This window comes from Ranitomeya imitator, chromosome 1 (genome assembly GCF_032444005.1).
Source record: "Ranitomeya imitator isolate aRanImi1 chromosome 1, aRanImi1.pri, whole genome shotgun sequence".
Classification (NCBI taxonomy): domain Eukaryota; kingdom Metazoa; phylum Chordata; class Amphibia; order Anura; family Dendrobatidae; genus Ranitomeya; species Ranitomeya imitator.
Window position 1 is genome coordinate 904,861,992 of NC_091282.1, and position 27,267 is coordinate 904,889,258.

At 42.8% G+C, this 27,267-nt stretch overlaps 1 protein-coding gene across 1 annotated transcript in view; it reads right to left on the minus strand.

Annotated features, from left to right (window-relative positions):
• PPEF2 (protein phosphatase with EF-hand domain 2) overlaps nt 1-27,267 on the minus strand; it is a 139,076-nt gene that overhangs the window by 105,644 nt on the left and 6,165 nt on the right. Inside the window, exon 2 of the mRNA XM_069743398.1 lies at nt 427-547. Within this exon, the coding sequence (XP_069599499.1) occupies nt 427-490 (64 nt within the window). The 5' untranslated portion in view covers nt 491-547. The remainder of the gene's footprint in view (nt 1-426; nt 548-27,267) is intronic.

Sequence of the window (27,267 nt, forward strand, 5' to 3'; positions counted from 1 at the left end):
AGGACAGAAAGCTTGGTTACCTGTGATACAACCCCCATCCTCCCATCCCTTGTTCAGGCTGTATGGCCCCCTGGAATGATGGGCATGTGTTGTCATGAAGAATGGTCTGGACTGACCAATGGCTGCCACTGCCTGGTGGGTTAATTGTGTGCAGGCTGGTGTAACTCAAACTATCTGTAGTGATACTTGGCTGCTGAGGGAGCAAGATGAAAGGGCACACGTTCCCCAATTCAGTGGATACAGTGTTGTGATCATTCAGACTCCCTCACTGTATTCATGTGTTTTTTTAAATAATTGATGGTGAAGATCATAGGTTTTGCCATGTATGCAAAGGCATGTGTGTTTGTTAAGTGTTGGAGACTTAGAGGGTGTAATATCCATGTATCTGATTAAATAGATTCAGAGTCGAAAAACATGCCTGCTTACCTTTTCCAGACTTGCACATGGAACGTTGGTTGGTGGCTGAGCCTGCGGATATCCCACATCCCATGATGCGCAGTTTGCAAGGCAATTATCCAAGTATTATTCTAGGATATGTTTATGCATTCTAAATATGAAAATAGAAAAGAAACGTATGTCATTGTCCAATACGTTTAAAGGAAACATGTCACCAAAGAAAAAACTTAACATAGTGGTAAGAATACGTCATATTGACCCAGAGGATTTATGGAGTGAGCTTAGAAGCCCGTCGCAGGAGATGCCGACTCTGTTGTACAACCGGAATTTGCCTGCATCTGAAGCAACCAGAGCCAGCTCCAATCGCTGCTGTTCACCCATTTGAATGCTGTTGTCAATAAATGACACCTTAAATGACTCGAATGTGAGTCCGCGCGTGCACTGGGACCCATCAGCACCCCCGCAATGTGATTGCACAGTGCTGATGGATTACCCTGGCAGCCAACTGCCTGTGACTGGTCTGCATAGGAGAATGTCAATTTAACTTTACACTGTAATACTAAATTATTGCTGAATATAGTGTAAGCAATCAAATGATCACAGGTTCCAATAAGATAGCAAAAAAGCTAAACAAAATAAGCAAAAACAAATATCAGCTTGAATAATCCCATTTACCAGTTCACAAATAAACAAATAAAAGCAAATAAAAAATAAACATATTTGTGGCAACGCTGTGTTATTGAAACCATACATTAAACAGTAAAAAGAAAATATAAAACAATTGATATTTTTTCAGTCACTGCACTTGCCCTCAAAAATGCAATAAAAAGCAATGAAAACATCTTATGTACCCCAAATAGATATCAATAAAAACATCAACTTGGTGAGCTATAAAACTGAGCTCTTGTATAGATCCATTGATATAAAACTAATAACTTTTATGGGGATCAGAAAATGGTGACAAAGATCAAAGTTTTGATTTTTTTTGTTGCAAAGTTCAGAATTATTTAGCCACTGAAATCTAACACTGTAAATACCTCTAATACCTAACATTGTGAATTATTGGCAATTATCCATATCTGGTGCGAAGATGCAACCGCTACGGCTGAAAACCACTGGTGAAGGAGATGCTGCCAGCACAGCTTCAGTGACTAGCACTGAACTCTGGAGCGTGGGAAAATGCCAATTCATTTTCCCATGGTCCAGAGTTCACCGCAGCTTCAGTGACGTCACCGCTAGTCACTGAAGTTCCGCTCTCAGCAGCTCATTCACCAGTGGTTTTCAGCCGGGACGGTCACACCTTGGCACCGTCCTGGTTGAAAACTGTATATCCCCCAGATATGGATTACGGCATGGGACACAACGATGGGTAAGTATGGTATATTGTTGGTTTATTATTTTACCTTTATTACAGGAGATCGAGGGCGTCTGAGAATTAGGTGTGGCAGTATGGTTTAATTTAGAACATCAAAGGAGTCTGTGTCTTTTTTTCAATTAAAGAATCTTTTTACTGAGTGTCTGACTTTGGGGTTAGTAATGGGGGCGTCTTATTGAAGCCTCTCTATTACTAACCTCAGGGCTTGATGTCATAAAGGTGACATCAACCCCCACAACCAGGTATGGACTGGGGCTGAAATTCAGTCCTGACATTTGAAATCACACAGGCCAATGTTGTCCCCGTCCCCATGAACCAGATGGGATATATTAGTAATATTACCCTGGATGGAGGAAAGGAAGATTTTCTACAAGAACAATATTTCTAATGATACCCGTGGCCTGCTGGGGTAAGTGACAGAGTCAGCAACTTTGTGCTCCATCACAACTCTTAACAGTATGGGTTTCTTGAGAACATCAATTCTGTTAACAACGTAGCAGACAAGGCAGCCCATGACCAGACAGGCTCTTCTGGCATTTGCCAGAATTGCCAGTCCGGCCCATTGCTGCAGGGCAAGTGGGAAGAGCGAGGCTAAGTGCCAGAATTGGCGCATCTTAGAGATGCACCTTTTCTGGAGCAGCTGAGTGCAGATGTTTTTAGCCAGGAGGGACAATATCCATGGCCCCTTCCTAGGCTGTTAAAATCAGCCCACAGCTGTCTGTATAGCCTTTGCTGGTTATTAATTATGGGGGGGACCCCACGTCATTTTTGGGGGGGTCACCCATTTTAATGGCCAGTAAAAGTTAAGTATACAGTTGTGAGTTGATATTAATAGCCTGGGAAGCTCCATGGGTGTTACCGCCTTCCCAGGCTATAAACATCTGCCCCCAGTGGCTTGCTTTCCCTCTGCTGTTTGCAAAAATTGCGCATTAGCCCATGCCCTTTTTCCCATGAATAATCTTTTATTAATAAAATACATGTCCAATAATTTGCACACACTGTACTAATTGTATTTGTCACTGACATCTATATATCTACCTATTGTCAGTATCTAGTCCTGGAATCTGTTTCTCTTGCCCTTAGACTTGCCCTTAGTTAACATGGATCTTGATGTTTCACGTCGGCCATCTTGCTTCCTGCCAAAGTTGTATATAAAGCCAGCACCTGCTCTGTTTCATTGCTTGTGTATTATGTTTTGGACCTTGTTTCTCTGCAGTCCCAAGCCTGGACTTACTATCCCTGTTGGTCCTTTCCTAACGGCGGAGTCCTCTGCCAACCTGCACGTCTGGATCCCTGCCTGCTGACCAAGTGATTGCTGGACACCTGACTTCAGAAACCTCTGACTGACCCCACCTCCGGTGAAGTAAGAACTCCAGCCAGCTAGTGTGTACCTCTGCTCTACAAGAGACAGTGTCTTATGCACTCATTGCTCAGTGGCTTTGCATGCTGTGTCGCAGAGTATCAGCTCTGCTATTACTGTTTATAATATACCATAATTTCCCACGGGATCAATAAAGTGTATCGTATCGTATCGTTTATCAGATTGACTGAACATTTATCTGGACTTACATGCTATATTGCATTCAGATCACAAATACAATTCTGCTTGTTCAAACCAATGTGTCTGCAGTCTCTTTGACCTAGCCACTGGTGTCCAGTTATATCCACTAGTATCGTGACAGGATACACAAGCCTGAAAAATGGATGCCGCTGGGTCAGAGACTTTAGAGGTGCGTGTTAAGAAGCTAAATAATATCACTGCCACTGTACACGCTGAAGTGCAGACATGGAAGAGCAGAATGGAAGGCCTAGAGGGGCAGACTAAATATGATATACAAGTGCTCAGTCAGACCCTTCAGGAATTGCGTGGTCGAGTTGCGGCTCTGGAGGCACAACCTCAGGCTTCTGTTCCTGCCATCCCCAAACTACCGCCATTTAGGTTTGGTGGTGACCAAGACAAATACCGTGGGTTTCTGAACCAGTGTCGTTTATATTTTGCTGCACATGTCACACAGTTTCCTACGGACCGATCCAAAGTGTTGACTATTATCATGTTGCTGACTAACAAGGCTTTTGCCTAGGCAAACCCTCTGATAGAATCGCAAGATGCATGTCTGAATGACTTCAATATGTTTATCGCTGCCATGGGGCAGATGTTTGACGATCCGAACCGTGGTCTTACAGTGGAGACGGCCCTGCTGAATTTGCGTCAAGGTAAACGCCCAGTGACTGAGTATGCTATGGACTTTAGAAGGTGGGCTCAGGATACCACCTGGAATAGTGCAGCAAAGTACTCAATATTTAAGAAGGGGTTGTCCAGTTCTATCAAGTACGAGCTTGCACGTGCGGAGGCTCCTACTGCTCTAGGAGATTTCATCAATCACTGTATTCGCCTAGACGCTCGCATCTCCGAACGAAAACTAGAAAGGTGGACTGAGATGAAACGCAGCAATAAATCGCTTCTTCCTAAGGAGTAGTGTTGAGTGATACCGTCCGATACTTGAAAGTATCGGTATCGGATAGTATCGGCCGATACCCGAAAAGTATCGGATATCGCCGATACCGATATCCGATACCAATACAAGTCAATGGGACACCAAGTATCGGAAGGTATCCTCATGGTTCCCAGGGTCTGAAGGAGAGGAAACTCTCCTTCAGGCCCTGGGATCCATATTAAAGTGTAAAATAAAGAATTAAAATAAAAAATATTGTTATATTCACCTCTCCGGCGGCCCCTGGACATCAGCGCGAGGAACCGGCGTCCGGCACGGCTTCTTTGTTCAAAATGAGCGCCTTTAGGACCTGCGGAATGACGTCGCGGCTTCTGATTGGTCGCGTGCCGCCCATGTGACCGCCACGCGACCAATCAGAAGCCGCGACGTCATTCCTCAGGTCCTTAAGGCGATCATTCTAGGAATTTATCTGAGGAATGACGTCGCGGCTTCTGATTGGTCGCGTGGCGGTCACATGGGCGGCACGCGACCAATCAGAAGCCGCGACGTCATTCCGCAGGTCCTAAAGGCGCTCATTTTGAACAAAGAAGCCGTGCCGGACGCCGGTTCCTCGCGCTGATGTCCAGGGGCCGCCGGAGAGGTGAATATAACAATATTTTTTATTTTAATTCTTTATTTTACACTTTCGATACCGATACCTGATATCACAAAAATATCGGATCTCGGTATCGGAATTCCGATACCGCAAGTATCGGCCGATACCCGATACTTGCGGTATCGGAATGCTCAACACTACTAAGGAGATTCCAGACTCGGGTCCTCAGAAGTCCGCACCCGAGCCGATGCAGGTAAATTCCCTACGAAGTCGAGTAAGTGACGAACGGAAGGAATTTCGTTTCAAGGAGAATTTATGTTTTTACTGCGGGAAGTCAGGATATTTTATTATCAACTGCCCCAGTCGTTCTCGCAGGACAACCGCAGCCGTGGTAGAACGCGACTTCTCTGAATCATACTCCGTGACTTCCGAATCAGGGCCACCCGAAATTGCAGCAACTGTTCCGGATTATGAGTTTTCAGATATGAACTCTGTAACCTCCGAAACGGTATTACCCATTAATGCTGTTATTCTATCTTCTGCAGTTTCATACCCTGTCAATAAAAAAAAAGACTCACATTGTTACCTCCCTATCAAGATCTGGATTGACTCCCATTGGGTGAACAGTTCCGCCATGATAGACTCTGGGGCCAGCGGTAACTTCATGGACACTTCTTTTGCTAAGAAATATGGAATCCGATCACAGAGAAGAGTATCTTCAATTCTGATGGAGACTGTGGATGGATCTCCTTTGACCTCGGGCCCAGTAGACCAGCAGACTGAATCACTGAAGGTCCTCATGGGAGATGATCACCAGGAGAAATTGCCCTTCCTTCTGATTTCCTCTCCACATTTCCCTATTATATTGGGTTTACCCTGGTTGCAGGCTCAATCCCATCATTGACTGGGAGACAAAGAGATTGCGCTTCCCAGCTAAGGAGGTAACTTCTGGGAATTCGATTGATCCATCTCCGGGCGACCCATCATCGGACCTAAGTTTACCGACAGTTTATAAAGAATTTTCGGATGTGTGCGATAAAAAGAATGCAGACAAATTGCCACCACACCGCTCTTATGACTGCCCAATCGAGCTTCTGCCTGCTGCTACCATTCCTTTTGGAAATATTTATCCATTGTCCGGTCCTGAGCTCAAGACTCTCAAGGAATATATCGACGAGAACATGTCTAAGGGGTTCATACGCCCCTCGTCCTCTCCAGCCGGTGCACCCATCTTTTTAGTTAAAAAGAAGGATGGATCTCTCAGACCCTGTGTTGATTACCGGGAAATTAACAAGGTGACCATCAAGAACCGCTACCCCCTGCCATTAATTCCGGAGCTTCTCAAGAGAGTTCGGCAGGCGAAGGTCTTTTCAAAATTGGACTTACGCGGGGCATACAATCTAGTCCATATAAGACCTGGAGACGAATGGAAAACAGCATTTAGGTCTCGATATGGGCACTTTGAGTATTTAGTCATGCCATTTGGACTTTGCATTGCCCCAGCAACCTTCCAACACCTAGTAAATGACATTTTTAGAGACATTCTTGATCTTTTTGTCGTAATCTATTTGGATGACATTCTGATCTTTTTCTAGCTCCATGGAGGAACATCAGCAACATGTCAAGACTGTCTTGCAGCGTTTGAGGGAACACCATCTGTACATCAAGCTGGGGAAGTGCGAATTTCACAAGTCAGAGATCCAATTCTTAGGTTATGTAATTTCTCCACAGGGTCTGAGTATGGATAACAGCAAGATCAAAGCGATTCAGGAGTGGCCAATCCCCAAGAACGTCAAGGAAGTCCAACGTTTCATTGGATTTGCTAACTTCTACAGACGTTTCATCAAGAACTTCTCTGACATCGTTTCGCCCATCACTCGGTTGACACAGAAGAAGACAGCATTTATTTGGTCCCCTCAAGCCCAAGAAGCATTCTCTCGGCTCAAGACCAAGTTCACATCAGCACCAGTACTGATCCATCCTGACACAGAACTCGCCTTCATTATTGAAGTAGATGCCTCAAACTGTGCCGTCGGGGCTATACTGTCCCAAAGAACAGGTGAGAAGAATTTACTTCATCCTTGTGCTTTTCTTTCCAAGCGACTGTCTCCTGCCGAAAAGAACTATGATGTAGGAAATAAAGAATTACTGGCTATCATCGCCGCCTTCAAGGAGTGGAAACATCTTCTGCAAGGAGCTTCACAGCCGATCGTTGTCCTCACGGATCACCGCAACCTTGAGTTCATCAGGTCAGCAAGATGCCTGACCCCACGGCAGGCCCGTTGGAGTCTTTTCCTTAACCAATTCAGATTTACAATCTCTTATAGACCAGGTTCTCGCAATGGAAAAGCAGATGCTCTATCCCAGATGTACTTTACTGACACTGTTCCAGATGCTCCACCTAAGACCATACTTTCTGATTGCAATTTTGTAGGTGTCATTCATAACCAAGATTTGTTGCAGGTCATCAAAGAAGCTTACAATTCTGATCTTTTCCTGTCTCAGCCATCTGATGAGGTAAGCCTTCTTTTTAGGAATGGAGTTTGGGCCCGGGAACGGCGCCTCTACATTCCTGAAGCCGTGAGGTTAAGAGTGTTGAAAATGGTTCATGACTCTAAGGTTGCAGGGCACAGAGGAATTCAGAAGACTCAAAAATTCTTATCTCGCTTCTTCTGGTGGCCAGGTTTTCGGAAGGATGTTCAGAAGTATGTTTCATCTTGTGAGGTATGTGCCAAATTCAAGGTCCCATGTGCCTCCCCTACTGCCCTGTTACAGCCTTTGCCGGTGCCGTCTCGTCCATGGGGATCCATTTCTATGGACTTTATTGTAGAACTGCCCCTTTCCGAGGGAAAGAGTACAATTTTGGTGGTGGTCGATCGCTTGACCAAGGCGGCCCATTTCATCCCTTGTTCCGGTTTACCCTCTGCGAAGGACACTGCTGATCTAATTATCCAGAACATCTTTTGTCTGCACGGGGTTCCGGATGAAGTTGTTTCGGACCGTGGAGTTCAATTTACTTCAAAGTTTTGGAGAAGCTTTTGTTCGGCATTAGGCATAGAAGTTACCTTATCTTCTGCTTTCCACCCACAGTCCAACGGGCAGACAGAACGTACCAATGAAACACTGGAGCAATACCTTCGCTGCTACGTTTGCCATTTGCAAGATGATTGGGTAAGGCTACTGCCATTGGCTGAATTTTCTTATAACAACTCCCAGAGTGCCTCCACCAAGCAGTCTCCATTCTACGCTAACTTGGGATATCACCCTAGCATTCTTCCCAGATTACCGGTAGATACATCTTTACCAGCAGTTGCCGACAGGATCTCTTCACTTCAACAGAACCTTGATCTTCTGAAAGAGACTTTGGGTTCCGCACAAGATAGGTACAAGAATGCAGCTGACAGATTTCGCAAACCAACACCAAGATTTAAGGTAGGAGATTTAGTCTGGTTATCTACAAAGAATTTAAAGATGAAGATCCCTTCTCCTAAATTGGGACAGAAGTACATCGGTCCTTATAGGATCAGTGGTCTGGTAGGTGCTGTTGCATGTCGCTTAAAACTCCCAAGAACAATGAAGATACATCCTGTCTTTCATACTTCCCTACTAAAGGCTGTAGTACCAAATCCTTTTCCAGGACGTTCATCTCCTCCTCCCGATCCCGTTCTTGTGGATGGTCAAGAGCAGTTCATCGTTGAGAGGATTCTGGATTTAAGAATCTACAGAAATCGATTGCAGTACTTGATTAAATGGCAAGACTATTCTTCAGAGGAGAATTCCTGGGAACCCGTGAGCAATATTAACGCCTCCCGACTGATTGAGCAGTTCCATCAAAGGTACCCTGGCAAACCTGGTTTTGGGTCATCCGGAGGCCGTTCTTAAGGTGGGAGTAATGTCAGTATCTAGTCCTGGAATCTGTTTCTCTTGCCCTTAGACTTGCCCTTAGTTAACATGGATCTTGATGTTTCACGTCGGCCATCTTGCTTCCTGCCAAAGTTGTATATAAAGCCAGCACCTGCTCTGTTTCATTGCTTGTGTATTATGTTTTGGACCTTGTTCCTCTGCAGTCCCAAGCCTGGACTTTCTATCCCTGTTGGTCCTTCCCTAACGGCGGAGTCCTCTGCCAACCTGCACGTCTGGATCCCTGCCTGCTGACCAAGTGATTGCTGGACACCTGACTTCAGAAACCTCTGACTGACCACACCTGCGGTGAAGTAAGAATTCCAGCCAGCTAGTGTGTACCTCTGCTCTGCAAGAGACTGTCTTGTGCACTCATTGCTCAGTGACTTTGCATGCTGTGTCGCAGAGTATCAGCTCTGCTATTACTGTTTATCAGATTGACTGAACATTTATCTGGACTTACATGCTATATTGCATTCAGATCACAAATACAATTCTGCTTGTTCAAACCAATGTGTCTGCAGTCTCTTTGACCTAGCCACTGGTGTCCAGTTGTATCCACTAGTATCGTGACACCTATTCTATTTGTATTTACTGTATGTAATCCATCTCTTGTATCCTGTTGGCTCCTGTAGTGATTTTACAGAAGCCGGCAGATGAAATAACGTCTTTTGTTCTATCTATCTTTCTGTGCAATATAAATACATACTATATACTCGTATGTGTGTATATATATATATATATATATATATATATATATATATTGGGCCCCCCTGACTAAAAACATCAGCACTCAGCCACCCCAGAAAAGGCGGTGGAAAGTGGGGTAATAGTTGGCGTGTGATGTCACCTTTGTGACATCAAGCCCCGAGGTTAGTAATGAAGATGCGTCAATTAGACAACCCCATTACTACCCCCATATAGTTAAATAGTAAATAAAACACAGACACCCATTAAAAAATCATTTATTTGAAATAAACACACAGACTCCTTTATTGTTCTTAATTAAACCATACTTACAACATCTGCTAATTCCCCGAAGCCCTCCATCTCCTGTAACAAATAAAAAATAATAAACCAACAATATGCCATGCCTGTCCGTCGATGTGTCCCACGCCGTAATCCATATCTGGGGGATATACAGCTGCAACCAGGACGGTGCTAATGCCACCATCCCGGCTGCAAACTACTGGAGAATGAATGAAATGCTGCCAGCGCAGACTCAGTGACTAGCAGTGCCATCACTGTGTCTGCGCTCCCTCACAGCCTGAACTTAGATGGTTTGGGGTGAGCTGGAGCGCAGAGTGAAGGCAAAAGGGCCATTAAGTGCTAAGCATCTCTAGGAACTCCTTCAAGATTGTTGGAAGACCATTCCCTGTGACTACCTCTTGAAGCTCATCAAGAGAATGCGAAGAGTGTGCAAAGCAGTTATCAAAGCAAAAGGTTGCTACTTTGAAGAACCTAGAATATAAGACATATTTTCAGTTGTTTCACACTTTTTTGTTAAGTATATAATTCCACATATGTTAATTCATAGTTTTGATACCTTCAGTGTGAATTTACAATTTTCATAGTCAAGAAAATACAGAAAAATCATTAAATGAGGTGTGTCCAAACTTTTGCTCTGTATGTTCTCTCTCTCTCTCTCTCTCTCTATATATAGTACATACAGAGCAAAAGTTTGGACATACCTCATTTAAAAGTGTTTCTGTATTTTCGTGACTATGAAAATTGTAAATTCACACTGAAGGCATCAAAACTATGAATTAACATATGTGGAATAATTATATATTGGCCTGGTCATTAACGTGCAAACCACCCTTGGGGGTAAAGGGGGTTAATAGAATAGACAGGATAGATATATACACATAGAATAGGTATATATATATGTATACACCTATTCTATGTGTATATATCTATCCAGTCTATTCTATTAACCCTCTGTCACATACAACTGATCTGACAGGCGCTTCTCTTTTACTTTCATTTCTCCTTCCTCACCAGATTGTGAGGAAACCCCCTCCCTCCAGGTAGTCTCCTGTCTCTTGAAGGTCTGTGAAACCGGATATCACAGTTGGATTTCAGAGCTTCAGGGGAGAGGATATAGCTGCACAGATCTCTCAGGCTCATTGTATGTGAATACGTCACATTCAGTAAGGTTGGTATTTTATGTTTTTATTCATCACAATAGTTTATTTAGCTTGTTTTATGAATGTATAGCACAAAATGTGAGGATATTTCATAGAAATAAGGGAGATTTTATAAAAGAAAGTGTGCTGCTCAGGCATATACAGTAGTTCCCTAACATATTCCTTCTCTTGCTTCAGATTATCTGCTGAAATGGAGAGGAAAATGTACAATTTATCCAAACAACTTGATGTTGAGGAAGTAACAAACATGCTGTTAGATGATAGAGACCTCACACTGAATGAGGATTTAGGAGAGGAAAGTGAGATTGATTCTCATGATGAGGTGGAAGAATGTGTCCTGGATTCTAAAACAGAGCAAGATGGTGACAGTGGTGAGGATGAAGAAGTTGGATCATATTATATTGGAAAAGATAAAAATACTAAATGGAACAAGAAGCCATTCCAGAAAAAACGTAGGAAACCTTTAAACATTATTACTCACCTTCCTGCAGTAATAGGAACTGCACGTAATGCAAAAACTGCAGTTGAATGCTGGAACAGTATATTTACAGATGACATTCTGGACTCTATTGTCACATATACCAAGCAATATATAGACATTATAAAGGACAAGTACATCTGCAACAGAACCATCAAGCCCACAGATGAAATAGAACTGCGTGCTTTTTTTGGATTACTGTACCTTGCAGGAGCTTATAGGGCAAATAGACAAAGTTTGGAGGAACTTTGGGGTAAAGATGGGGATGGAGTTGAAAAATTTAGCCTTGTTATGTCCATAAACAGATTCAAGATTCTAATTCGTTGCCTTCGGTTTGACGACAGAACTACCCGAACCGAACGCAAAACACATGACCGACTTGCTCCAATTCGTGATATATTTCAAAGATTTGTTGTAAACTGTAAACAAAGTTATTACCCTGGAGAGAATCTCACTATTGACGAAATGCTCCCTGGTTTTCGTGGTAGATGTGCCTTTCGTCAATATATTCCATCAAAGCCAAACAAATATGGAATAAAAATTTATGCCCTTGTTGATGCCAGTAAGACCTACACTTACAACCTGGAAGTTTATGCAGGAAAACAACCAGAAGGTCCTTACTGTGTGAGCAACAAACCCATTGATGTTGTAAAAAGACTGGCTGAACCCTTATTTGGATCGGGTCGCAATATTACAGCTGACAATTGGTTTACAAGTTGTGATCTGATTGATTATCTGAAAATTCAGAAGCTGTCATATGTGGGAACTGTAAGAAAAAACAAAAGGGAATTGCCGCCACAGTTTGTAAGTGTGAAAGAGAGACAACAGTACAGCAGTATGTTTGCATTCCATAATGGAAAGGCTTTAGTTTCCTATGTACCACATGCCAAAAAAATCGTACTTCTTCTATCAACACTTCTTGATGATGCTGCCATCGATCCTGGGACTGGGGCAGAAAAAAAACCGGAGATAATTACATTTTACAATGCCACCAAAGGGGGTGTGGATACAGCAGATCAGATGTGCTCCACTTTCAACGTCAGCAGAAACATCAAACGCTGGCCAATGGTCATTTTTTTTGCTATGTTGAATTTGGGTGGTATAAATTCACAAGTAATTTATCTTGAAAACAAGCTTGAACCACTCCGTAGACGATTGTATCTGAAAAAATTTGCCCATGAACTAGTACTTGGAGAGCTACGCGTGAAAACAATCGGTATCCCCTCTCGCCTTCAAGTTCAGCTCAAAAGGTTCCGCCCAGAAGATGATGGTGAAAAGTCACCATCTGCACCACCTCACAAAAGAAAGAGATGCACCACCTGCCAAACGGAAAGCGGAACCAGAAGGCTTTCAAATTATGAATGTCTCAAATGTCATAAAGCAATTTGCCTGACACATGCAAAAATTGTGTGTAATTCTTGCTATTTGCTCTGCAAGTGTGACTTTTCTGGGGAAACCTCAGCATCTACTTCTGATTGAATATGTTTTTAATAGTACTTAAGGTACCTTAAAATTAAGTTTGTGTTCAAAAATTTTCTTTGTACATTTTTTTGAGAGAGTCGAACTGGGGACTATTTGGCGGGAGTTTTGAAAAGTTTGTATTTCATAGTTATTAGTTTTATGTTAAGTAAATGTTTTTTTTTGCAACTGATTATGTGTAGTCTCTTTTATTACATCCCTATGAAGGTCACTGATCACTTTTAGAGCACTGAAATTGCAAACATTAGATATTATAGGTATTTTTCCAGCAGGCGCCTGACAGGCACATTGTATGTGAACTCGTTAGTCCAAATATTGTATGTGACGGAGGGTTAACCCCCTTTACCCCCAAGGGTGGTTTGCACGTTAATGACCAGGCCAATTTTTTGAATTCTGACCACTGTCCCTTTATGAGGTTATAACTCTGGAACGCTTCAACAGATCCCGGTGATTCTGACATTGTTTTCTCGTGTCATATTGTACTTCATGATAGTGGTAACATTTCTTTGATATTTCCTGCATTTATTTGTGAAAAAAATGGAAATTTGGTGAAAATTTCGCAATTTTCCAACTTTGAATTTTTATGCAATTAAATCACAGAGATATGTTACACAAAATACTTAAGTAACATTTCCCACATGTCTACTTTACATCACCACAATTTTGAAACTAAAATTCTTTTTTGTTAGGGAGTTATAAGGGTTAAAAGTTGACCAGCAATTTCTCATTTTTACAACACCATTTTTTTTTAGGGACCACTTCTCATTTGAAGTCCTTTTTAGGGGCCTATATGATAGAAAATAACCAAGTGTGACACCATTCTAAAAACTGCACCCCTCAAGGTACTCAAAACCACATTCAATAAGTTTATTAACCCTTCAGGTGTTTCACCGAAATTTTTGGAATGCTTAAAAAAATGAACATTTAATTTTTTTTTCACAAGAAATTTACTTCAGCTCCAATTTTTTTTTATCTTACCAAGATATTACATCTTATATTATCTATTATATATATATTATATATTAAGATATTATCTTACAGGAGAAAATGGACCACAAAAGTTGTTGTACAATTTGTCCTGAGTACGCTGATACCCCATATATGGGGGTAAACCACTGTTTGGCCGCATGGCAGAGCTCGGAAGCAAAGGAGCACCATTTGACTTTTCAATGCAAAATTGTCAGGAATTGAGATGGGACGCCATGTTGCGTTTGGAGAGTCCCTGATGTGCCTAAACATTGAAACCCCCACAAGTGACACTATTTTGGAAAGTAGACTCCTTAAGGAACTTATCTAGATGTGTGGTGGTGAGCACTTTGACCCATTAAGTGATTCACAGAAGTTTATAATGCAGAGCCGTAAAAATAAAAAATCATATTTTTTCACAAAAATGAATGATCTTGTCGCCCCCAATTTTTTATTTTCCCAAGGGTAAGAGAAGAAATTGGACTCCAAAAGTTGTTGTACAATTTGTCCTGAGTACGCTGATACCACATATGTGGGGGTAAACCACTGTTTGGGTGCATGGGAGAGCTCGGAAGGGAAGGAGCGCCGTTTGACTTTTCAATGCAAAATTGACAGGAATTGAGATGGGACGCCATGTTGCGTTTGGAAAGCCACTGATGTGCCTAAACATTGAAACCCCCCACAAGTGACACCATTTTGGAAAGTAGACCCCCTAAGGAACTCATCTAGATGTGTTGTGAGAGCTTTGAACCCCCAAGTGTTTCACTACAGTTTATAACCTTGAGCTGTGAAAATAAAAATTCTTTTTTTCAAACAAAAATTATTTTTTAGCCCCCAGTTTTGTATTTTCCCAAGGGTAACAGGAGCAATTGGACCCAAAAGTTGTTGTCCAATTTGTCCAGAGTACGCTGATACCCCATATGTGGGGGGGAACCACTGTTTGGGCGCATGGGAGGGCTCGGAAGAGAAGGAGCGCCATTTGGAATGCAGACTTAGATGGATTGGTCTGCAGGCGTCACATTGCATTTGCATTGCCCCTAATGTACCTAAACAGTAGAAACCCCCCCAAGTGACCCCATATTGGAAACTAGACCCCCCAAGGAACTTATCTAGATGTGTTGTGAGAACTTTGAACCCCCAAGAGTTTCACTACAGTTTATAACGCAGAACCGTGAAAATAAAAAATCTTTTTTTTTTCCACAAAAATAATTTTTTAGCCCCCAGTTTTGTATATTTCCAAGGGCAACAGTTGAAATTGGACCCAAAAAGTTGTTGTCCCATTTGTCCTGAGTACGCTGATTCCCCATATGTTGGGGTAAACCCCTGTTTGGGCGCATGGGAGAGCTCGGAAGAGAAGGAGCACTGTTTTACTTTTTCAACGCAGAATTGGCTGGAATTGAGATCGGATGCCATGTCGCGTTTCGAGAGCCCCTGATGTGCCTAAACAGTGGAAACCCCCCAATTATAACTGAAACCCTAATCCAAACACACTCCTAACCCTAATCCCAACGATAACCCTAACCCCACCCCTAACCCTGACACACCTCTAGCCCTAATCCCAACCCTATTCACAACCGTAAATGTAATCCTAACCATAACTGTAGCCCCAACCCTAACCTTATCCCCAACCCTAACTGTAGCCTTAACCCTAGCCCCATCCCTAACCCTAGCCCTAACCCTAGCCCTAACCCTAATGGGAAAATGGAAATAAATACATTTTTTTAATTTTTTAATTATTCCCTAACTAAGGGGGTGATGAAGGGGGGTTTGATTTACTTTTATAGCGGGTTTTTTAGCGGATTTTTATGATTGGCAGCTGTCACACACTAAAAGATGCTTTTTATTGCAAAAAATATTTTTTGCGTTACTAGATTTTGAGAGCTATAATTTTTCCATATTTGGGTCCACAGAGTCATGTGTGGTCTTGTTTTTTGCGGGACAAGTTGACGTTTTTATTGGTACCATTTTCAGGCACGTGACATTTTTTGATCGCTTTTTATTCCGATTGTTTTTTTCAGCTATTCATGAAATTCTTTTGGGGGAGGCGTTTATACCGTTCCGCGTTTGGTAAAATGGATAAAGCATTTTTATTTTTCGGGTCAGTACGATTACAGAGATAACTCATTTATATCATTTTTTTATGTTTTGACGCTTTTATACGATAAAAACTATTTTATAGAAAAAAATAATTATTTTTGCATCGCTTTATTCTGAGGACTATAACTTTTTTATTTTTTCTTTGATGACACTGTTTGGCGGGTCGTTTTTTGCGGGACAAGATGACGTTTTCAGTATTATCATGGTTATTTATATCCATCCTTTTGATCGCGTGTTATTCCACTTTTTGTTCGGCGGTATGATAATAAAGCGCTGCTTTTTGCCTCGCTTTTTTTTTTTTTTTTTTAACAGTGTTCACTGAAGGGGTTAACTAGTGGGATAGTTTTATAGGTCGGGTCGTTACGGATGCAGCGATACTAAATATGTGTACTTTTATTGTTTTTTTGTGTTTAGATAAAGAAATGTATTTATAGTAACAATATATATATATATTTTTTTTTAGGAATTTTAAAATAAATTTTACACATGTGAATATTTTTTTTTTTTACACTATAACATTGGCCCGGGGGGGGTAATCATGTTATAGTGTAAGATCGCTGATCTGACACTTTGCTGTGCAGTGTGTCAGATCAGCGATCTGACATGCACTCCTGGAGGCTTCCAGGCACTGTGCAGGACCCGGATGCAGCCCCATGGCCATTTTGGATCCGTGCCTGCTGCAGGGAGGAGGTAAGAGACCTTTGCAGCAACACGATCACATTGCGTTGCTCCGGGGGTCTCAGGGAAGCAAGCAGGGAGCCCCCTCCCTGCGCAATGCTTCCCTATACCGCCGCACACCGCGATCATGATTGATCGCAATGTGCCGGGGGTTAATGTGCCAGGGGCGGTCCGTGACTGCTCCAGGCTCATAGTGCCAGATGTCAGCTGCGATAGTCAGCTGACACCCGGCCGCGATCAGACGCGCTCTCCCTGTGAGCGCGGCCGATCGCATATGACGTACTATCCCATCGGTGGTCATACGGGCCCACCCCACCTCGACGGGATAGTACGTCTAATGTCAGAAAGGGGTTAAAGTCTATTCAATACTGTATACGGCAGATCATTTGCCGGCTTTTAATCTATCGAATATATATATATATATATATATATATATATATATTAGAAAAAAAGGGGGAAACAGCACCACAGACTTCCAGAAAAAAAGTGATGTTTATTGCACAAATGGCGTGGCGATGTGTCGGATACAATCCTTTCTCAAGCCCTTGAGAAAGGATTGTATCCGAAACGTCGCTACACCATTTGGGCAATAAACATCACTTTTTTTTGCTGTGGTGCTGTTTCCCCCTTTTTCTATTGTTACAAGGAGCCTTCTGAGATGGAGATGTGTGCACTTTGTTAAGGTACTGTGTTTAGTGCTGTTCCATATTTTTTCTTATATATATATATATATATATATATATATATATATATATATATATATATATATATATACTAGATGGTGGCCCGATTCTAACGCATTGGGTATTCTAGAATATGCATGTCCACGTAGTATATTGCACAGCCCACGTAGTATATTTGCCCAGTGACGTAGTATATTGCCCAGTGACGTAGTATATTGCCCAGCCACGTAGTATATTGCCCAGCCACGTAGTATATTGCCCAGTGACGTAGTATATTGCCAAGCCACGTAGTATATTGCCCGGTCACGTAGTATATTGCCCAGCTATGTAGTATATTGCCCAACCACGTAGTATATTGCCCGGCCATGTAGCATATTGCCCAACCACGTAGTATATTGCCCAGCCACGTAGTACATTGCCCAGTCACGTAGTATATTGCCCATCTACGTAGCATATTGCCCAGCAACGTAGTATATTGCCCAGCCATGTAGTATATTGCCCAGTCACGTAGTATATTGCCCAGCCACGTAGTATATTGCCCAGCCACATAGTATATTGCCCAGCCACGTAGTATATTGCCCAGTGACGTAGCATATTGCCAAGCCACGTAGTATATTGCCCAGTCACGTAGTATATTGCCCAGCCATGTAGTATATTGCCCAGCCACGTAGTATATTGCCCAGCCACGTAGTATATTGCACAGCGACGTAGTATACAGCACAGAGCCACGTAGTATACAGCACAGACACGTAGTATACTGCCCAGTCACGTAGTATATTGGCCAGTCACGTAGTATATTGCCCAGCCACGTATGTAACAGGTTAAAAAAGACTTAAAATTAAAAAAAAACATACAAACCTTCTGAAGGGCACTTTTAGTCCTGGCGCCTGTGTGCGGTGCACGCGGCAGCTTCCGGTCCAAGGGTTGGTATGATCGCAGGACCTGTGATGACGTTGCGGTCACATGACCGTGACGTCATGACAGGTCCTTCTCGCATAGCATCCTTAGCACCGGAACCTGCCGCTTGCACTGCCGAGGACAGCGCCACGTCGGAGGGTGAGAATAACGTTTTTTTTGTAACATTAGATCTTTTTACTATTGATGCTGCATACGCAGCAACAATATTAAAAACTTGGTCACACAGGGTTAATAGCAGCGGTTACGGAGTACGGTACCCGCGGCCCGTTACCGCTGGCATTAAAGGGAACCTGTCACCCCGTTTTTTCAGATTGAGATATAAATACTGTTAAATAGGGCTTGCGCTGTGCGTTACTATAGTGTATGTAGTGTACCCTGATTCCCCACCTATGCTGAGAAATACATTACCAAAATCGCCGTTTTCGCCTGTCAATCAGGCTGGTCAGGTCGGGTGGGCGTGGTGACATCGCTCTTTTCTTCCCCAGCTTTCCGTTGGTGGCGTAGTGGTGTGCGCATGTCGCAGTGACGAATCCACTGCACGAACGTGAAGAAGCAGCGCGCGATCTGCGCTATTACCCCCTGTCATCGGTGGGGGCGGCCATCTTCCTGGGGCCGCGCGTGCGCAGATGGAGTGCTCTGCTGCACGGGGCTTCAGGAAAATGGCCGCGGGATGCCGCGCGTGTGCAGAAGAGATCGCGGCGGCCATTTTCCCAAAGCCGAGTTTGCATCTTCACCAGAGTGGAGTTTGGAGTCAGACTGTTTGAGGGTGTGCACAGGTGTCTTTTTATACTGATAACAAGTTTAAACAGGTGCCATTACTACAGGTAATGAGTGGAGGAAAGAGGAGACTCTTAAAGAAGAAGTTACAGGTCTGTGAGAGCCAGAAATCTTGATTGTTTGTTTCTGACCAAATACTTATTTTCCACCATAATATGCAAATAAAATGTTAAAAAAACAGACAATGTGATTTTCTGGATTTTTTTTCTCAGTTTGTCTCCCATAGTTGAGGTCTACCTATGATGTAAATTACAGACGCCTCTCATCTTTTTAAGTGGTGGAACTTGCACTATTGCTGACTGACTAAATACTTTTTTTGCCCCACTGTGGAACTTGCACTATTGCTGACTGACTAAATACTTTTTTTGCCCCACTGTACATACAGTGGGGCAAAAAAGTATTTAGTCAGTCAGCAATAGTGCAAGTTCCACCACTTAAAAAGATGAGAGGCGTCTGTAATTTACATCATAGGTAGACCTCAACTATGGGAGACAAACTGAGAAAAAAAAATCCAGAAAATCACATTGTCTGTTTTTTTATCATTTTTTTTGCATATTATGGTGGAAAATAAGTATTTGGTCAGAAACAAACAATCAAGATTTCTGGCTCTCACAGACCTGTAACTTCTTTAAGAGTCTCCTCTTTCCTCCACTCATTACCTGTAGTAATGGCACCTGTTTAAACTTGTTATCAGTATAAAAAGACACCTGTGCACACCCTCAAACAGTCTGACTCCAAACTCCACTATGGTGAAGACCAAAGAGCTGTCAAAGGACACCATAAACAAAATTGTAGCCCTGCACCAGGCTGGGAAGACTGAATCTGCAATAGCCAACCAGCTTGGAGTGAAGAAATCAACAGTGGGAGCAATAATTAGAAAATGGAAGACATACAAGACCACTGATAATCTCCCTCGATCTGGGGCTCCACGCAAAATCCCACCCCGTGGGGTCAGAATGATCACAAGAACAGTGAGCAAAAATCCCAGAACCACACGGGGGGACCTAGTGAATGAACTGCAGAGAGCTGGGACCAATGTAACAAGGCCTACCATAAGTAACACACTACGCCACCATGGACTCAGATCCTGCAGTGCCAGACGTGTCCCACTGCTTAAGCCAGTACATGTCCGGGCCCGTCTGAAGTTTGCTAGAGAGCATTTGGATGATCCAGAGGAGTTTTGGGAGAATGTCCTATGGTCTGATGAAACCAAACTGGAACTGTTTGGTAGAAACACAACTTGTCGTGTTTGGAGGAAAAAGAATACTGAGTTGCATCCATCAAACACCATACCTACTGTCAAGCATGGTGGTGGAAACATCATGCTTTGGGGCTGTTTCTCTGCAAAGGGGCCAGGACGACTGATTCGGGTACATGAAAGAATGAATGGGGCCATGTATCGTGAGATTTTGAGTGCAAACCTCCTTCCATCAGCAAGGGCATTGAAGATGAAAAGTGGCTGGGTCTTTCAACATGACAATGATCCAAAGCACACCGCCAGTGCAACGAAGGAGTGGCTTCGTAAGAAGCATTTCAAGGTCCTGGAGTGGCCTAGCCAGTCTCCAGATCTCAACCCTATAGAAAACCTTTGGAGGGAGTTGAAAGTCCGTGTTGCCAAGCGAAAAGCCAAAAACATCACTGCTCTAGAGGAGATCTGCATGGAGGAATGGGCCAACATACAAACAACAGTGTGTGGCAACCTTGTGAAGACTTACAGAAAACGTTTGACCTCTGTCATTGCCAACAAAAGATATATTACAAAGTATTGAGATGAAATTTTGTTTCTGACCAAATATTTATTTTCCACCATAATATGCAAATAAAATGTAAAAAAAAAAGACAATGTGATTTTCTGGATTTTTTTTTCTCAGTTTGTCTCCCATAGTTGAGGTCTACCTATGATGTAAATTACAGACGCCTCTCATCTTTTTAAGTGGTGGAACTTGCACTATTGCTGACTGAGTAAATACTTTTTTGCCCCACTGTATATATATATATATATATATATATATATATATATATATATATATAATTAGATTACAGATATTGTCATTAATAAAAAAAAAAAGAACCATATTTTGGTTTACATTTTACAAATATGCTGAACATTTTACAAATATTATGCTGATTATGAGAGTCTACAACCAGAATTACTCAGTGTAAATAGATTATCATTTATCACTGATAAAAGTTTAGTTTATTATTAGTCATCCATACGTTAAAATGATCACTGTCGTCAATCAAACTATAAGTGGATGTCTTTCGTCCTACGGTATTGCTTACCTAACTTGAATGAATATGTAAATAATATCATTCATAGAAATCATTCATAAACTCATTGTACATTAGAATTGTATTTTTGTGATTGGGGATACTGAATGAATAATTTCTCATTATGTACCGTAAATAGATTTTTTCACTAACTGATTCTTTCTGTTTGAGTTAACGGAGTAATTATCCGTTCAGATTTTATTTTGGGGAGGTTTTCATATGTAGTTGTAAATCCATATTCGGTTTATTAAAGGACGTCGAATAACCCTATTAAACCTGTAGATGTATGGTTAATCTGCATGTAAATAGTGTTTTAAAGTTGATGGGCAACTTGATGAAAATGAACCTACTTCCTCCCATTCGTCGAAGGCATTCAGTCACACAGATGTGCCGATGTGGCTACAGACACAATTATCTACTATATAAAGCTGAATGTGTGTGTGTGTGTGTGTGTGTGTATGTGTGTGTGTGTGTATGTCCGGGATTGGCATCTGCACCGTCGCAGCTACAGCCACAAAATTTTGCACAGTCACACGTCTGGACCCCGAGAGCGTCATAGGCTATATTGTGAGGCAAAATTTTAACCCCGCGCGTTCCAATTCACCAAACAATTTTGCCCCTATCTACATAATGGGGAAAAAAGTGAAAGGAAAAGTGTTGGAAGCGTCGCAGCTACAGCAACAAAATTTTGCACAGTCACACGTCTGGACCCTGAGAGCGTCATAGGCTACGTTGTGAGGTGAAATTTTAACCCTGCGCTTTCCAATTCATCAAACAATTTTGCCCCTATCTACATAATGGGGAAAAAAGTGAAAGGAAAAGTGTTGGAGGCGTCGCAGCCACAGCCACAAAATTTTGCACAGTCACACGTCTGGACCCTGAGAGCGTCATAGGCTATATTGTGAGGTAAAATTTTAACCCCGCGCTTTCCAATTCACCAAACAATTTTGCCCCTATCTACATAATGGGGAAAAAAGTGAAAGGAAAAGTGTTGGAAGCGTCGCAGCTACAGCAACAAAATTTTGCACAGTCACACGTCTGGACCCTGAGAGCGTCATAGGCTATATTGTGAGGCAAAATTTTAACCCCGCGCGTTCTAATTCACCAAACAATTTTGCCCCTATCTACATAATGGGGAAAAAAGTGAAAGGAAAAGTGTTGGAGGCGTCGCAGCTACAGAAACAAAATTTTGCACAGTCACACGTCTGGACCCTGAGAGCGTCATAGGCTACGTTGTGAGGTGAAATTTTAACCCTGCGCTTTCCAATTCACCAAACAATTTTGCCCCTATCTACATAATGGGGAAAAGAGTGAAACGAAAAGTGTTGGAGGCGTCGCAGCTACAGCCACAAAATTTTGCACAGTCACACATCTGGACCCCGAGAGCGTCATAGGCTATATTGTGAGGCGAAATTTTAACCCCGCGCGTTCCAATTCACCAAACAATTTTGCCCCTATCTACATAATGGGGAAAAAAGTGAAAGGAAAAGTGTTGGAAGCGTCGCAGCTACAGCAACAAAATTTTGCACAGTCACACGTCTGGACCCTGAGAGCGTCATAGGCTAGGTTGTGAGGTGAAATTTTAACCCCGCGCTTTCCAATTCACCAAACAATTTTGCCCCTATCTACACAATGGGGAAAAAGTGAAATGAAAAGTGTTGGAGGCGTCGCAGCTACAGCCACAAAATTTTGCACAGTCACACGTCTGGACCCTGAGAGCGTCATAGGCTATGTTGTGAGGTGAAATTTTAACTCCGCGCTTTCCAATTCACCAAACTATTTTTCCCCTATCTACATAATGGGGAAAAGTGAAAGGAAAAGTGTTGGAGGCAAATTGACAGCTGCCAGATGTGAACAAGGGGGACTTAAAGAATGAGAGCGATGGCGCAAAAGAGTATATACCGATCAGTTGCTAAGGTGGGGCCCCGACATGAGATACTCACCACACATGGGGATATGAACACACACACAAAATGCGCCACACACTACCACGTGCTTGAACACATATACCACCCTCAGCACACATTTCACCACACATACACCAACCTCGCCACATAAAAGTCGAAACACAAAAGTCGCCGCTCAAAACTCGCCACGCGCAAAACTCGCCACATGCAAAAACTAGGCTCACGCAAAACTCGCCACAAGTGCAAAACTCACCTCATGGAAAACTCGCCACACGCAAAACTTGCACACGCGGAAAAATTGCCACATGCACAAAATTTGCAACACATGCAAAAGTTGCCTCACACAAAACTTGCACATACTCAAAAGGCACCAGACATAAAACTCACCACGCGCAAAACTCGCCATGCGCAAAACTTGCTGCACACAACTTGCTACACTAACCTGTTACATGCAACTCGACACACAAAAAGTTGCTACACGCATGTTGACACACAAAACTCATCTCACAAAAGTCGCTACATGCATGTCGCCACACACAACTCAACACACACAACTTGACAAACGAAACTCGCCCTAAAACACACACAAGTCTGGTATTAGCCTTCAAAAATAAAAATCTGATTAATAAGCAGACAAACTACAAGAGCAACAAATGTACCATATAGGAAATACAGCAGCTGTCAGTCACATGACCTGTCTATTATGTGTATGTGTGAGCTAATATATACTGCCAGGGGGAGGGCTTCCTGTTGGCTGGGGATTTATCAGGCTGCCAATTTATCTTACAAATACTGAAGTAAAAATACTGAGCAAATAACGTGTTAACGAGGTCTAATACAGGAGATCACACAGGTATATACTATATACAGGGGAGATGACACACAGATATATACTATACACAGGAGAGATAACACACAGGTATATACTGTACTATATAGAGGAGGAGATGACATACAGGTACATACTATATACAGGAGGAGATGACATACAGGTATATACTAAATACAGGAGGAGATGACACACAGGTATATACTATATACAGGAGCAGATTACCTACAGGTATATACTATATACAGGAGGAGATGACATACAGGTATATGCTATATATAGAAGATGACATACAGGTATATACTATATACAGGAGGAGATGACACACAGATATCTATATATATAATTGTCTAAGGGTTTTTCCGTCTGTCTGTCTTTCTGTCTGTCTTTCTGTCTTTCTCTCTGTCTTTCTGTCTGTCTGTCTGTCTGTCCTGGAAATCCCGCGTCTCTGATTGGTCGAGGCCGCCAGGCCTTGACCAATCAGCGACGGGCACAGCGACGATGATGTCATAAAGGACGTAGACATCCCGCATCTCTGATTGGTCGAGGCCGCCAGGCCTCGACCAATCAGCAACGGGCACAGCAACGATGATGTCATAAAGGATGTAGAAATCCCATGTTTCTGATTCAGCGACGGGCACAGTATCGACGTAGATGTCCTAATGGTTGCCATGGCGACGATGATGTCATAAAGGTTGCCTCGACCAATCAGCGACCGGCACAGTCTGCGAGGTCGTGAGGTGAAAATGAAAAGGTGTGAGTGCAAAATGAGAGGAGTGAGGGAAAATAGTGTAGTGATCGGAAAATGACAGATGTGAGGTCGAAATGACAAGTGTTAGGCGGGAATGAGAGGAGTGAGGGAGAAAATGAGAAGTGTGAGGGAGAAAATGAGAGATGTGAGGGGGAAAATTAAAGATGTGATTGGGAAAATGAGAGGCGTGATGGGAAAATAAGAGAAGTGACGTGCTATAACTAACCACAGATATTTACTATGCCCAGGCAACGCCGGGCTCTTCAGCTAGTCTAATATATAAAGCTGAATGTGTATGTGTGTATGTCCGAGATTGGCATCTGAACCGTCGCAGTTAAAGCCACAAAATTTTGCACAGTCACACGTCTGGACCCCGAGAGCGTCATAGGCTATGTTGTGAGGTGAAATTTTAACCCCGCGCGTTCCAATTCACCAAACAATTTTGCCCCTATCTACATAATGGGGAAAAAGTGAAAGGAAAGGTGTTGGAGGCAAATTGACAGCTGCCAGATGTGAACAAGGGGGACTTAAAGAGTGAGAGCGATGGCGCCAAAGAGTATATACCGTACAGTTGCTAAGGTGGGGCCCCGACATGGGATACTCACCACACACGGGGATATGAACACACACACAAAATGCGCCACACACTACCACGTGCTTGAACACATACCACCCTCAGCACACATTTCACCACACATACACCAACCTCGCCACATAAAAGCCGAAACACAAAAGTCGCCACTCAAAACTCACCACGCGCAAAATTCGCCACATGCAAAACTAGGCTCACGCAAAACTCACCACACGTGCAAAACTCACCTCATCGAAAACTCGTCACACGCACAAAAGTTGCAACGCATGCAAAAGTTGTCTCACACAAAACTTGCACATACTCAAAACGCACCACACATAAAACTCACCACACACAAAGCTCGCCATGTGCAAAACTTGCTGCACACAACTTGCTACACTAACCTGTCACATGCAACTCGACACACAAAACTCATCTAACAAAAGTCGCTAAATGCATGTCGCCACACGCAACTCAACACACACTACTTGACACATGAAACTCGCCCTAAAACACACACAAGTCTGGTATTATCCTTCAAAAATAAAAATCTGATTAATAAGCAGAGAAACTACAAGAGCAACAAATGTACCATATAGGAAATACGGCAGCTGTCAGTCACATGACCTGTCTATTATGTGTATGTGTGAGCTAATATATACTGCCAGGGGGGAGGGCTTCCTGTTGGCTGGGGATTTATCAGGCTGCCAATTTAGCTTACAAATACTGAGGTAAAAATACTGACCAAATAACGTGTGAACGAGGTCTAATACAGGAGGAGATGACACACAGATATATGCTATATACAGGAGGAGATGACATACAGGTACATACTATATACAGGGGAGATGGCACACAGGTATATACTATATACAAGAGCAGATGACACACAGGTATATACTATATACAGGAGATGACATACAGGTATATACTATATATAGGAGGAGATGACATACAGGTATATACTATATACAGGAGGAGATGACAAACAGGTATATACTATATACAGGAGGAGATGGCTGTTATGACCTGGTGGTTAAGAGGCCACACTGAAATGACCTGGTGGCTAAAACGCAACATGGAACGAGCTCTGAGAAGGTGGTATCTCTACTGACCGCAGTCCCTAATCCTAACAACACAACTAGAAATAGCCGTGGGATGTTCCTGACACTCCCTAGACACCTCGTCACAGCCTAAGATATAACTACCCCTAAAGAAGGAAATAGAAAGCTATCTTGCCTCAGAGAAACCCCCAAAAGGAAAGATAGCCCCCCACAAATATTGACTGTGAAAGGAGAGGGAAATGACGAACACAGAAATGAAATTAGAATTCAGCAAAGGGGAGGCCAATACTAAACTAGATAGACAGAGAGCAAAGGATACTGTGCGGTCAGTATTAAAAACTACAAAATCCACGCAGAGTTTACAAAAATGAACTCCACACCGACTCACGGTGTGGAGGGGCAAATCTGCTTTCCCAGAGCTTCCAGCTAGCCTAAATAAGACATGGTGACAAGCTGGACAAAGAGACAAAATGCAAAGCAATAGAGTCCAAACAAATGGACAAACAAACTAGCAAAACTTATCTTTTGCAGACAAGGACTGGCCATATGAGAAATCCAAGGGAAGAATCAAATCCAACCAAGAACATTGACAGCAGGCATGGACTAAAGCCCAGAGCAGGTTTAAATAACAAACCCAGGCAAGGCGATTAGTGAAGGCAGCTGCTACAGCTACCTAACGGAGCAGCAGTTCCACTCGAAACCACCAGAGGGAGCCCAAGGGCAGAACTCACAAACATACCATTAGCAACCACAGAAGGGAGCTCCAGAACGGAACTCACAACAGTACCCCCCCCTTGAGGAGGGGTCACCGAACCCTCACCAGAGCTCCCAGGCCGATCAGGACGAGCCAAATGGAAAGCATGAACCAAATCGGGAGCATGAACATCGGAGGCAACAACCCAAGAATTATCCTCCTGGCCATAACCCTT